Below are 14,020 nucleotides of genomic sequence, written 5' to 3' on the forward strand. Positions count from 1 at the left end.
TGTGTAAACGATGACAACTGTGCTTTAGTTGTGTTTCACTTTTGCCGCTTGTGTTTAGCATTTTGCAGCACAAATGCATCACAATGTGATGAGTGTTTAAGTGAATGAGAATTTGTTTTGAGTTTTGCAAAAAGAGTGCATGAGATTTGCAAATAGAGCTTAACTGCCTGAATGTGTTTAAGGTTTAGCAGAAAGAGTGCTTTATTCGACAAATTGGTTTAAGCTAGTGAGAATTTGGTTCAGAGATTGGGGTTTAGTGTTTTAGCAATTCAGAAAAACTGTAACAGAATTGCAAAATTGTATACTCAATACAATACACTTTTTTCTGTAATGTTCTGGATGCTGTGTTCTCCATTTTTCTCTGTAGTGTCTAATGAATGCTCTGAAGTGTTTATTTTATTGACTCATGTGTGTATGATCTGAGAGCACCGTTTGATTTTGAGTGCAAGTGAAATGGTTTTGCAGTGATTGTTTGATTTTGATGGAAGAGTCAGAGGTTTCTTGAATTTAGTTTGAGTATTTGGATTTGTGTTTAAGGTTTTGAGAAAATGAGTGATGGTTTCAAGAAATGTGTTTTAGCAATTCAGAAAAACTGTAACAGAATTGCAAAATTGTATACTCAACAATGTATTGTTGGCTATTGCAACAAATATATCCGTGCGGCTTATGACTGGTTTTGTGCTCCAGGGTCAAATGTTTCTATTATGCGCACTCTCAGAAAAAAGGCACAAAAGCATATACACATTAGAACCTATTAGTACCTAAAGTGTACATATTTGTACCTAAATGGTATATATTTGTACCTTTTTTTCTGAAAGTGTTGCGTCCAAAGTAAAATCTGGGTAGAGAAGTACTGGTTCTTTTGAAAGAGGGATAAAATAAAGCACACAGAGAAGGTGTAGCTTCACACTAATTGTACAAATGTACACTCCTGTACAAATGCACCTGCAAACAGGCCTCGGACCACTAAGCCCTCAAGGGGGGTCCGAGGTACAGAACGAGTGGGATCACTAGCCGGATTAGCAAGGATCCCACCTGACTACAGTGACTAAGCGTGATGGGGACTTGGCAGGAATTGCTCTGGAAGACCCATTCTGAAGGACTGTGACGCTCCAGAACACTGCAGCTCCTGCCAGGCACTGCTGTCCGAGCTTCTTATCTCTCACTTGGCAAAGCTGACAGCCTCTGGTTGCCTGCCACCTCCACTTTAGGCCGGCTGCTCTCTGAGCTGCCTGAGGTCTGTGGAGCCGCTGATAAATGCCCTAACGCTGCCCATCCCGACCCACTGAATGTCACTGAACTCTGAGCTCCAAACTCTCCTCACTTTCTGAAAGCACTTTAGGAGAAGGCCAACTTTAATGGGTTATATACTGTAGCCCTTCCCATTTTTTTTTTCTTTGAAGAGACCCTGAGTTTTGTTTTGTTTTAAGCTACTAAAGGCTTTTGAAGGACAGCAAGCATGTAGAGAATGTGTTTTTTAAGCTAATACTAATAGGAATATTTGATTACATTACAGGATAGAAAATAGTATGTGCAGTGTTCAGAAGTGACTTGAGAATGCCTATAATAATAATAATAATAATAATAATAATAATATACATGCATTTACTCTTGAAATCAATTGATTACCTAAATTCGAATGGAATTTAATTGGCAGCCGAGATTTAAAATCAAAATACACATTTTAAGAATTAAAATGGAATGAAATTCAGAGTATATGCATCTCATAATAATAATAATAATAGCAGAAACTGCTGTTCAAATGTTTGGGGTTATTATAGTTTTCGTCTTTTAATATTTAATAATTTTATTCAGCAAGTACACAATCCGTTGCAAAGACTTTCTTTGCAAAAGAATGATTTGAACTTTGTATTTATTAAAGAGAAAAAAATGGTTCTACAAAAATATTAAGCAGCATAAATGTTTTCAATACTGATAATAACAATAAATGTTAAGCACCAAATCAGCAAATTAGAATGAACTCTGAAGGATCACGTGACACTGAAGAGCGGAATAATGGCTGCTGAAAATTCAGCCTTGTCATCCCAATAATAATTGACATTTTTAAATCAAATAAAACTGAAAACAGTAATCTTAAACTATAATAATATTTCACAATAATACAGTTTTAATGTACTTTTTTGATCAAATAAATGGAGCCTTGGTGAGCAATAAAGACTTCTTTACATTAAAGATCTTACCGACCCCAAACTTTTGAATGGTAATGTAAATGTGCATATAATTTCACTTTTACATTTATCAAGTAAATGATGGCATGAGAGTGTAAGTTATGCATGTGGTTATGCATTCAATTAAATCCGCCTAACTGTGTGTACACGCTGAGGGAACCTAAAGTCCATGTATCTCAAGGTCACACCGAAGGCACTTCCTGCTCAGAATGCTGCTTCCGTCCGGGTGCTGTAGATTTCCCAGAAGTGAACGTCGGTTAGTGTGCCAACAAAATTGATTGGAACGTGGAACGCATAACATTACTTTCAATTGATGTTCAATTCACTTTAGTCTCCCCTCCCCCCCTGTTGTTATTTAAGCTTTTGGCAAAGAAATGAAGAAAAGCACAAACTATATGAAAAGCACCTTTGTGTGCCAGTCTATTACAAAAGGAAGGGCTTCTCAATGACACAGGCATGATGGATTAAAATGAAAATAATCTTCATTTCAAGCTCATATCCTGAGATAAAGCAACTACACAATACCTATATTGTTTGTGATCATGTACATTTATTAAAAACATGCCTCAAGGATTTTATGCGAAGATTTTCAAAAAGACTACTGTATTGTGTTTCTTAAAAGCTTTTTTTTAAATAGACTCCATCCTGACAGCATGAAGAGACTTTCTGCCTTTTCGCTGGGTTGATAGTCTGTATAATTTTTCATTATGGTTAGGTAACTTTGTATTTGTAGCCTTTAGATGCCAGGTTGCTTTACATGTTCACAGAATTAAAAGGGCACTGTTAATTATCCTCCCGCTCCTGCGTCTCATCCAAACACAGAGTGAGCTGGAGGGGTCCTCTGCTGGCATTCAAGCACACAGTCTGTGTGTGTGTGTAACGGCTAGACAGAATCTGCAGCCGTTTTCACATTTTCTGCTCTGATTTTGGGGGAAAATCTGTGTAATGGATTTCAACGTGATAAAATGAGTTAAACTGAGTGCTGCGATATTCAAGCATTACTAAACAAGCCAAAATTTTGATGTGGAGCTTTAAGGCATTCCACATTTATAAAGTAAAGTAAAGTAAAGTAAAGTAAAGTAAAATAAAATAAAATAAAATAAAATAAAATAAAATAAAATAAAATAAAATAAAATAAAATAAAATAAAATAAAATAAAATAAAATAAAATAAAATAAAATAAAATAAAATACAGTTTGGGTTAAGATTTGTATTTTTTTAAAATTATTCAGCAAATATGCATTAAATGGATTAAAACTGACAGTAAAGAAATGTATAATATTACCGAAGATTATTATTTCAAATAACTGCTGTTCTTTGGAATTTTCTATTCATCAAATAATCCTTAAAAAAGTATCACAGGATATTAAGCAGCACAACTGTTTTCAACATCGACAATAATAAGAAATATCACTGTTTATATTATTATATTATTAATATCATATTATTATAGAATATACAGTGGCATGCGAAAGTTTGGGAACCCCTTGCAGAATCTGTGAAAATGTGAATAATTTTAACAAAATAAGAGAGATCATACAAAAATGCATGTTATTTTTTATTTAGTACTGTCCTGAGTAAGATATTTTACATTAAAGATGTTTACATATAGTTCACAAGACAAAAAAAATAGCTGAAATTATTAAAACAACCCCATTCAAAAGTTTGGGAACCCTTGGTTCTTAATACTGTGTGTGGTTACCTGGATGAGCCACGACTGTTTTTTTGTTTTGTGATGATTGTTCATGAGTCCCTTGTTTGTTAACAGTTAAACTGAGCACTGTTCTTCAGAAAAATCTTCCAGGTCCTGCAGAATCTTCAGTTTTCCAGCATCTTTTGCATATTTGAACCCTTTCCAGCAGTGACTGTATGATTTTGAGATCCATCTTTTCACACTGAGGACAATTGAGGGACTCAAACACAACTATTAAAAAAAGGTTCAAACATTCACTGTGCTCCAGAAGGAAACACGATGCATTAAGAAAACTTTTGAACAGAATGAAGATGTCCAAATTTTTCTTATTTTGTTGAATCTTTAATGTAAAATATCTTACTCAGGACAGTACTAAATAAAAAATAACATGCATTTTGTATGATCTCTCTTACTTTGTTAAAATTATTCACATTTTCACAGATTCTGCAAGGGGTTCCCAAACTTTCGCATGCCACTGTATATTAAAATAGTTTATATTATTGTAATATTACTATTTTTCCTGTATTTTTGATCCAATAAATACAGCCTTGAGATAAGAGATTTCTTTGAAAAATACTTCTAAATAAATCCCATCAAAAGTTGTTCCTAAAGTGCAATTTTTTAACCCAGACTTTTGACTTCTATTAATAATTTTTTCGATGAATCACTAAAGTACATACAGCGAGATGTACGAGAATGCTAACAGTTAGCTTTCCATTACATCTTTTCACTTCTCAATAGCGTCCTTTGCTATAAGCTAAACAACCAGGTCACATCTTGAAGTCTGTTTTTTTGTAATATTCTCAGCACACTCATCTGTCAAGCTACTGTATGATATTCAACAAACAACATCATCTTGGTACAAACACGTTAAGGCAAACTAGCCTTCACCTCGCAAACACAATCTTCCATTGCTCAAATAACCTGCGCTTCAGATAAATAAACCGCGAGTTATCGCACAAGCTCTACAACACGGCCCGGAGAATGAAAAGGAAGCGTCTGCGGCATTGAATTATCTATGACTACAATGCACTGGACTCCCATAGTGCAGTAAACAGTAAGTGAGGTTGCCTTGCCCTTTGAAACATGGTCAATACACTGCCTTCCTGAGAGTGAAGGAGAGGAACAAAAGTGATCTAATCCAATCATCTCCAATAAAAGTAGAGGATAAATTGTGATGGGAGGTAATGAGCAGTTGTCTGGAGTTAATCCCACTGTCTCCCCAGTGAGAAATGGCTCATTCCTCTTCCGTCCCGAGCAGAACTGAGACCTTTCAGGCCTTGATTTGAATGGCAGTGTGAGATATCTATTTCCGGACAGGAGTCATTTGTTGGGCAACAACTTTTTTTTTTTACTTTAAGCCCTGAGATGTAACACTTTTAAAATTGTACTTTAGCAGATACAGTGGATAAAACTCTTAAGAGAATGGATACGAGGCTTCAACACGTTTATGGCAACCAAGCTGTCGCATTCTGGCTTCAATCATGTCAGCTCTCACAACAACGCTGGATCTAATCACTCTCGTCGCATTCTGACTCGCACAGCGGGTTCGGGCTGAAGTGACGACTTTCTGACACGCTGAAAGGCCGGACAAGCTCACAGACCAAGAGCTGCTGAAGATAACTGTACTCCAGCCGCATTGAAGCTGTCAGAGCAGCATCATAAGCCACGCAGCAGACTGTGGCCCTCTTAAAGAGCCGAGTGACGGACCCAGAGGAGGAATGATGATGCAGCTATCAGTGGAAGCTCAGGGGAACTTAAATCAGAGCGAAATGAATTGAGAGGGGAGAAGTAGATTGGTAAAGCAAGCCCCACACACCTTAATGCCTGTAATGGTTCAACACTTCAAAGGGATGAGCAATTGTAAGTCAGATATAAAGCAGTGGGGCCCAAAAGTCTGTGAGTATAAATCTAGAATTTAAAATCTAATTTAAATAAGGAAATAAACAAAACTTCATATTATAAAAAAATGTAAAAAATCAAACAAATAAATGTTATGACCTAAAATAAATGAAAACTATGCACAATTCTGAATGCTAAGAAATGTATTAATTTTCCAATTCACCTTTTCACTGAAATTGTTATAATAAAATGTTATAATAAATGTATTATTTATTTATTTATATTTTATTATTTCCACAACAATAATGTGGAATTCAAAATCTAATTTAAACCAGAAAATAAACAAAACATTTGAAGATTAGAAACAAATGTAATGACCCAAAATGAATGAAAACTATGTAAGATTCTGAATGCTAAAAAATTGGTTCATTTTCCAATTCAACTTGTGACTCAAATTTTTATTAGGGCTGCCAAATCTCTCTCTCTCTCTCTGTATATTAAGATTATATATATATATATATATATGTGTGTGTGTGTGTGTGTGTGTGTGTGTATATATATATATATATAGATAGATAGATAGATAGATAGATAGATAGATAGGCAGGCCGGACAGACAGGCCAGACAGACAGACAGACAGACAGACAGATAGACAGACAGACAGATAGATAGATAGATAGATAGATGTAGATATACATACATGTAAATATTTCTTAAATATATATGTGTGTGTGTATTTATATATAAATATACATAGTACACACACATCATGACATCATGTAAACACAAACTTATTTTGGATGTGATTAATCGCAATTAATCGATTTGACAGCCCTACTTGTAATAATAACAACAATAACAACAATAATAATAATAATAATAATGATAATAATAATAATAATAATTTCTAAAATAAAATAAAATAAAAACTTGTAAATATTAAAATGGAGAATAAAACTCTTTATATTAATACTAAAAATAGCAAATGCCTCCTTTTCTAGTTAGCACAGGCCATTTAAAACATCATTAATTGACAATTAGCAGCAAATAATTCGATGAAATGCGACAGTAACTGTCTGTGTAATTTCCTAATTAAACGTTTGCACTAGCAAGAATAAAAATGAAGCATTTTACATGTAACCTCATATAAGATACAGTATGTGCTTTGAACCACCACTCTTTGTTTTTCTAAATCACCTTTGCAACAGAAAACAGGTGCAAAATAGCAAATAAATTATCATATTAATATATCTACATTAACATTTCAATTTCCAGCACAGCTGCCCTTAACCTGCTTGAACTCTGCGCTCCGGGTAACATCAGGGGCGCTTTGCAAAATGTAGAGATATTCTGAGCAGAAAACACTTCAGTAAATAAGCTGCTCAATCAGAGAGCACTAAGACTGCAGCAGAGAGAATGAAGCTCATCCTTTATTAAAGACATCAATTACGCGTCGCTGGAGCACACCAAACTACCTGTGGTGCTTTTTTTTCAGGAGTTTCCAACGTCTCCTGGCTTTGACCAAACCAATAAGAGGTAATCATTGAAAGGCGATGACCCAGAAGCGCGCGAGAGAGATGTCAGGACACTCGACAGGTTAGATCTGCGATGAGGTGAGGAGTGGCGTCGCCTAATCCAAATTCACAAAAAAAGGTCAGGCACGCACAAGTTTGCAAAACAAATTAATTATACACAAGACAGATTAATGCACAGCAAAACTAATGCCAGATATGATTAAGTGATGAGGCAGGTTTATCTGTTGATCTAGTCTCGGATGAATGAGCAGTGCAAACACGGGGCAGTGAAGCTTGTTGCGTTCACATCTACATGTATCAGCAGCTCCCTCAGATGACCGCTGTGCTTTGTTTATGCAGCAATCAGCATTGGAGAAGGACCGGCTCATCTACATAGCATGCATATTCAAATCAGGCTCTCTGGCTCGCTTTAAAAATCCTCTTTTTCACGTCCCCTCGCTTGCCGCTAAGAGACTGTCTTGAATAAATCACTGTAAACAATGTGTTAACACGTCGCCGCTGCGTGCCTGAAGCCATTACGTATCCCCTCGACTGCTTGCTTCGAATCATAGGAAATCTTACGAGCACTTAACGGAGCTGCTAGGGTTGCCAACTTCTGCAGAGGAGAGTGAGGGATACTCTTGCTTTTGTGTTTTTTTAGGACGATATGGGACACCCTGCATTTCTTTATAGCCTATGACACGTGAGTTTTAGATAAACTCTTGATGGCAGATAACAAATGAGCATAGTACACTAAAACAAAAATTATAGAAAGGCCTGCAGCAAAAATAGTCACTGCATGACTGAGTTAAGTGCTAAATGTATTTGAGATGCTTGATTTTGGTTTACTGACATATACGACTTCATTACATCTGTTGGAAAAAAAATAAATTTTAGTTTCATAATAAAGTGTCACATGCTATAAATAAAAGACAATTCAAATGAATGAATGAATAAATAAATAAATAAATACTACACTAAACCGTAAATAACAAGAAAATAAAACAGATTTTATCATTTTAAATTTATAACTCATGATTACCTTTTGTATTTTGTACTCTTGAGACTTCCACAAGAAACTGATGGAGAGTTTACAGATTGTCTAATAAAAAAAAAAAAGTAAAAAAAGCTGTGTAGCTGTTTGGATGTAAGATGCTAAAATATGGGACAAACTGTGCTTCATGTGGATTTAAATATACTGTCCCCTTAAATACGTGACGATTCAGTATCGTATGGTGCAGTAGGCACCCCACAGCAAAATTTGAGCACTCCATGCAGCCCTATATGACACTGACTGATATCAAAACCATACTTTCCAAATGAGACGTAATTAAAAACTTGGCTTGAGTTCAATTTATAATGTTAAAGCAAAGAGGAAGGTCATTTCAGGCGATCAATACTCATGTTCATTTCCTCTAAGAGCTGCACGCAGCACAAGCGTGCAATGGATTTTTCCCTTTTAACAAATGTAGCACAGCGTACGAAGAAGATAACAAAAAAAACTTGGTAATAATTACCCATCTTTTACTCATCATCACCAGGGTAGACAAGGCTGGAGGGAGTGAATCAATAGCCCAATTTGAGCCCAATCAATAAGCAGCAGAGGTGAAATGATATAAACATTAGACGCTTCCATTATGACTAACGATTTCATCCATAAGGTACAGCTGGAAACGACACACGATGCACAGGCACGGCAACAACACCAAATGAGGAAACGCTTGCTATTAAAACATGCAAGATTACATCTAAATCACAGACTCGTTGGAATACACACAGTTACAAAGGTGAGATCACGGATGGGGGCGATGGCTCATTTAAGATGTCCATGGGATTAGGCAAAGATTTGACAGGAAGCTGCTACAGTTTGCACCACAAGATGGATGAGCATGGCAATAAACACCGGAGGGCAAGGCATTTGGACTCACCATATTGTTGGCGGCTCGGACCCCTCCACCTCCAAGTAATCGTACTTTTCCTCCGTCTGGAAGTCTGTAAAAATGATGGAGATGGTGTCTCCGGGATCAGCAAGTATGGTCCACGTACAGTCCGCACTATTGTAATATTCACTCGGGAAATTGGGACTCGTAATGATGCCACTTGAACCCCTCAGAGTATCACCACATGTGTCCTCAGCTGTCAACCAAACACGAAAAGACTTGTGTTAGGAATCGGCCTTTAATTTCTAGACATACTTATACAGTAGAAAATGACAGCTGAACCTTTTGGACTAAATCGAGGCCACTTTTCCCATTTGTACACCAATTGTTGAATGGATTCTGCGCCAATTCACAGCCCATTGTTGGGCGCTAAAAATATCTTTATGGCGATTTTGCTCGATATTAGGCGTATGAGAGAGAAACCGTGGCTATCTGGCGGTGCCGTTCATTGATTATGTTTTAGTGAAGCAGTGGCTCTTCCGGCTCCTTTTATAGCTTTGGCCCTCTCTCGTTTAAGTTTTGTGAATGGTTTCCGTCACGACAAGGTTTTCAGAAAAACAAGGTCCCAGCTGCATTTCCAAATAGACTCAGAGCTCATCTCTGGTCCCTTCTGCTAGTTGTCCAATTAAATTTGAGTGCGATCTTTTTGAATTTACCAATTGCAAATTGTAATTTTGTATTTGGAAATCGAGTTGCAAATAGAACTATGTACAGATAAAGACACATGGACTAGTCTGTGCAAACATGATAAATTATATAGAAATAATTTATACAAACAAGCATCCACTCATATGTACGTACAGTCATGGCACAGAGCCATGTGAACGTACATATAGTGCGTACATAAATATGTAGAAAGCGATGCTCCGATGTGGAGAATCACTTTTACCTGGGATCGACACATAGTAAAGGTGCAAAAATTCTTGGCAACGAGAAGGTACATCGAAACAATTACGAGAGACACATTGACATGTCCGGGACGGAAGCCATGTCGATGCGCGCACACGCATACATTTGCATACATTAAATGTTGAGAATGTACATACATGACATGCATTCACAGGCAGAAATACGAAAGAGCACATGCACTCAGAAAGACTAATGGAAAACTTGATACCTCTTACACTTCTAACGGTTATCCTTCGTAAAGCTAATATTTCTCAATGAACTACCTTTGATACAAGGCTCTCTGAAATACTCTATTCTAATAGGATAATCACGGAATTCAGCAGTCAGATATTTTCTTAATATTCGCCGTCATCTGTGGATTTCATTGAATTTCATTCAATTGCTTTGCGTCTCTATCACTTGTTGTGAAAACGATCTTGGTAAACTTCTGATTTAAAATTACTGTAAGATGATTTTCCACGTGACTTTTTATTTCGTGAAACAGTAAAGGAGGTATTTAGGAGAATGTTCAAGCTGCTTTTTGTCTATAGAATAAAAGTGGATGAGGACTAAGGACCGTCATTCACTTCCATTGTATGCAAAAGAGCAGTCTGGACATTTTTCTATTTATGTCTTGTCTTGTGTCTTGTGTTTGAAGCAAGAAAGTAAGTCATACAGGTTTGGAATGACACAGAGTGAGTAAACAGTAAAAGAAGGGAGGTAAATAAGCTCTCATTGAACATTAATATCATAATAAACTAAATGAATAAACTTATAAAACAAAAGAAAAAGGCATGATATGATTCGAAAGGTGTGAGAAAAACATAAGAGGGAGTCTGAAATACATGTTTTGTGTTGCAAATGCAAGCTTGTCCTAAAACATTTCCACACTCTGTTGGCTGGGAAAAAGAAAAATAACCCAAACTACAATAATATCAATGCTAATGTCAGTAAAAAGCACGCACACACACTTAGACACGCACAACTATTAATGTCACTGAGCATGTGATTGACAGCCTCATAAAAATTCCATTACATAAAAGGAACTCAGGAGACAAAACGGACAAAGGTGCGTTTGGGCAAGTGTGAGAAAATTTATTTCTCTCTTTTGTTTACACTGAGTGTGGCTGCATCTCACTTAGATATGTAACAAGAATACAAATAAGTTTTTTTTATTTTTTTTATTGCACAGCTCATAGACATTTTGTAAAAATGTATGCAAATGAAGTGTGACTTAGTGCCTGTAGGCATGTTTAAAATGATCCTCACCAAAGTCAATGTTGAGGTGGCCTTTTGGTGTGTTGCAGAATATGTAAACACTTATACACACACACACACACACACACACACACAAAAAACCTACAATTCAGAAAAATCGACTTAAATGATAAAAGGGAAAAGTGATGGTGTACGTTTCAATAAATACTAAAGCAGCTCGGCCTTGACATTTGCATTGTAATGTGGAGCGACGGACTGTGGGCTATGATAGATTCCCTCAGGGAAATATTTGTGTCAGTCATTTGTAAATCAATTCTGCATTTTTATGCATCTCATCGAGCTAGCACTGCATTTCATACAAACTGGAATAATAACGCAAGAACATACAGGGTCAAAAAGATGAAGAAAAAATTCTCATTCTATAGTTGTTCATGGGCAAACAGCCAACATGACCTCCAATCCATATTGTGCTGTTAAAGGCACCTTGAATATAGTTATAAACATGTCAAAATATGGGGTCAACAGTACAGTTGTGATCTATGTATAGCTGGTTCTGTACCACCAATATAAATAAAAATAACTCTCTCATTTGTCTTCTGTTAGCCAATAATGGTCCATAAGTGTATAAGTGCTCAAGTACCAAGAGTGTCTATTTATTTATATTTATTTAAAAAAAATTTTTAAAATTGATTTAATAATATTTATTTTATATTTATTTAATGACTAAATTACACAGTTATGTAATGAAATATTTTTATTTCCTGAAAAACCCAGCATACCTGAATTTATTGATAAGTAAGTAATTAAGTAAATAAAAATTCCTGTGTGAATAAGCTGGGAAATGATTGTTGTTTTTCCAGCTATGCTAAAAATTCAGTTGCTGACTCCCCTGCACATCATTTCTGCTCAGCCCTTCAGCTAGACTCCAGCCACAGATTGAAATGCAGGACTGGTATAAAGGCTGATGCTATGATGGTAGACACAGACACAAACATGTTAGCAAATGATCGTTCAGGGGCCCATGGGATGAGATGTGGTGTCAGGAACCTGACACTCTCCTGTCCATCAGCTAAAAGCCAGCCTGACTAGACTATATATGTACATACTGCAATGGGCCATTAAGATATACAGTGGGTTCTAAAAGTCTGAGACCACTGAAAATCTGGGATATTGACTTTTGACTTTTTAAATAAAGAATATCAATTTCTGAATTTCCACTATTTCTAGGTCACTAATCAAATAAGCAAATGTATAAATAAAATGTAATAAATAAATAAAATGCATGACACGCGTTAATACGATTTTATTTTTATTTATTTATTTTTTTTGCCATCGACTTTGGATTGAAAAAGTGACGTGACATGTGACATGTGGCCAAGTATGGTGACCCATACTCGGAATTAGTGCTCTGCATTTATCCCATCCAAAGTGCACACACACAGCAGTGAACACACACACACACCGTGAACACACACCCGGAGCAGTGGGCAGCCATTTTTATGCTGCGGCACCCGGGGAGCAGTTGGGGGTTCAGTGCCTTGCTCAAGGGCACCTCAGTCGTGGTATTGAAGGTGGGAGAGAGCGCTGTACATTCACTCCCCCCACCTACAATCCCTGCCGGTACGAGACTCGAACCCGCAACCTTTGGGTTACGAGACCGACTCTCTAACCATTAGGCCACGACTTCCCCATTCTTTGAATTCAAAGAAAAGCTATTCTTTGTTGCAATATGTGCCGAGTCCATCACCTGGCCAGATCCATTAAATCACATTCTGTCACAAAGCCTATTTCTTTCATTTTCTGTTTCCATGCAATGGCCTATCTACCCATATATTGTGTTTTCAGGGGGAAGGCACCTGTCAGCGACTGGAGGTGGAATCTGAGCTTGATGGCGTCTCTGTATAATCCATGTGATGTGACAGTTGAGAGGTGTGGAATATGGTGATTGAACTGCACTGAGCTACGCTGGGGGGGGCTTTGGTCTAATCCAGTCATCGAAGAGCAGAAGAAATGAACACGGTCTGACTGCAGAACGCTCAGCTGAAGAGTGCATTTGTATGTGTATTATTCATGCACGCTCAATGTCAAATGCAAATAAATTCAAATGGACACGTACTGTATTCATAGGTATGGGTATATTGTATGAGGCTAATTCTGGTTTTATTGCACAAAAAAGGGCAAATGAATAACATGCAACATATTAAGTGGACAGGATTACGACTGACATTCACTAGTCCAGTCTGGAATAGGCAGAAAGTAAAAGTAAAGAAAGTTTGAACATACCTAGTCCTTTTTAATTATTACATATTTGTAACTTTGTTGTTGTTTATTTTTAAAATAATAATATCCCAAATGATCTACTAAATAATACAATGGAAGTATTTGGAACGAACGAACGATCAAATAAATAAATTAAATTAAAGTTTGTAAAAAAAAAAATACAGTGTTGCACTTATGTCTTCACAAAATAAATACTATATGTGACCCTGGACCTTTAAACCAGTCATAAGGGTCAATTTTTTCGAAATTGAGATTTATACATATATAAATAAATAAACAAATAAATAAGATTTCCATTGATGTATGGTTTGTTATGATAGGACAATATTTGGCCGAGATACAACTATTTGAAAGTCTGGAATCTGAGGGTGCAAAAAAATCTAAATACTGAGAAAATCGCCTTTAAAATTGTCCAAATAAATTTCTTAGCGATGCATATTACTAATCAAAAATTA

At 36.3% G+C, this 14,020-nt stretch overlaps 1 protein-coding gene across 1 annotated transcript in view; it reads right to left on the minus strand.

Annotated features, from left to right (window-relative positions):
* Window positions 1-14,020, minus strand: part of LOC107706218 (CUB and sushi domain-containing protein 3-like) — a 406,816-nt gene that overhangs the window by 217,280 nt on the left and 175,516 nt on the right. The window contains 1 exon segment of the mRNA XM_016509850.1: window positions 9,168-9,375. Within this exon segment, the coding sequence (XP_016365336.1) occupies window positions 9,168-9,375 (208 nt within the window).

The sequence above is a fragment of the Sinocyclocheilus rhinocerous genome, unplaced genomic scaffold (genome assembly GCF_001515625.1).
Source record: "Sinocyclocheilus rhinocerous isolate Xijiao unplaced genomic scaffold, SAMN03320098_v1.1 scaffold53, whole genome shotgun sequence".
Classification (NCBI taxonomy): Eukaryota; Metazoa; Chordata; class Actinopteri; order Cypriniformes; family Cyprinidae; genus Sinocyclocheilus; species Sinocyclocheilus rhinocerous.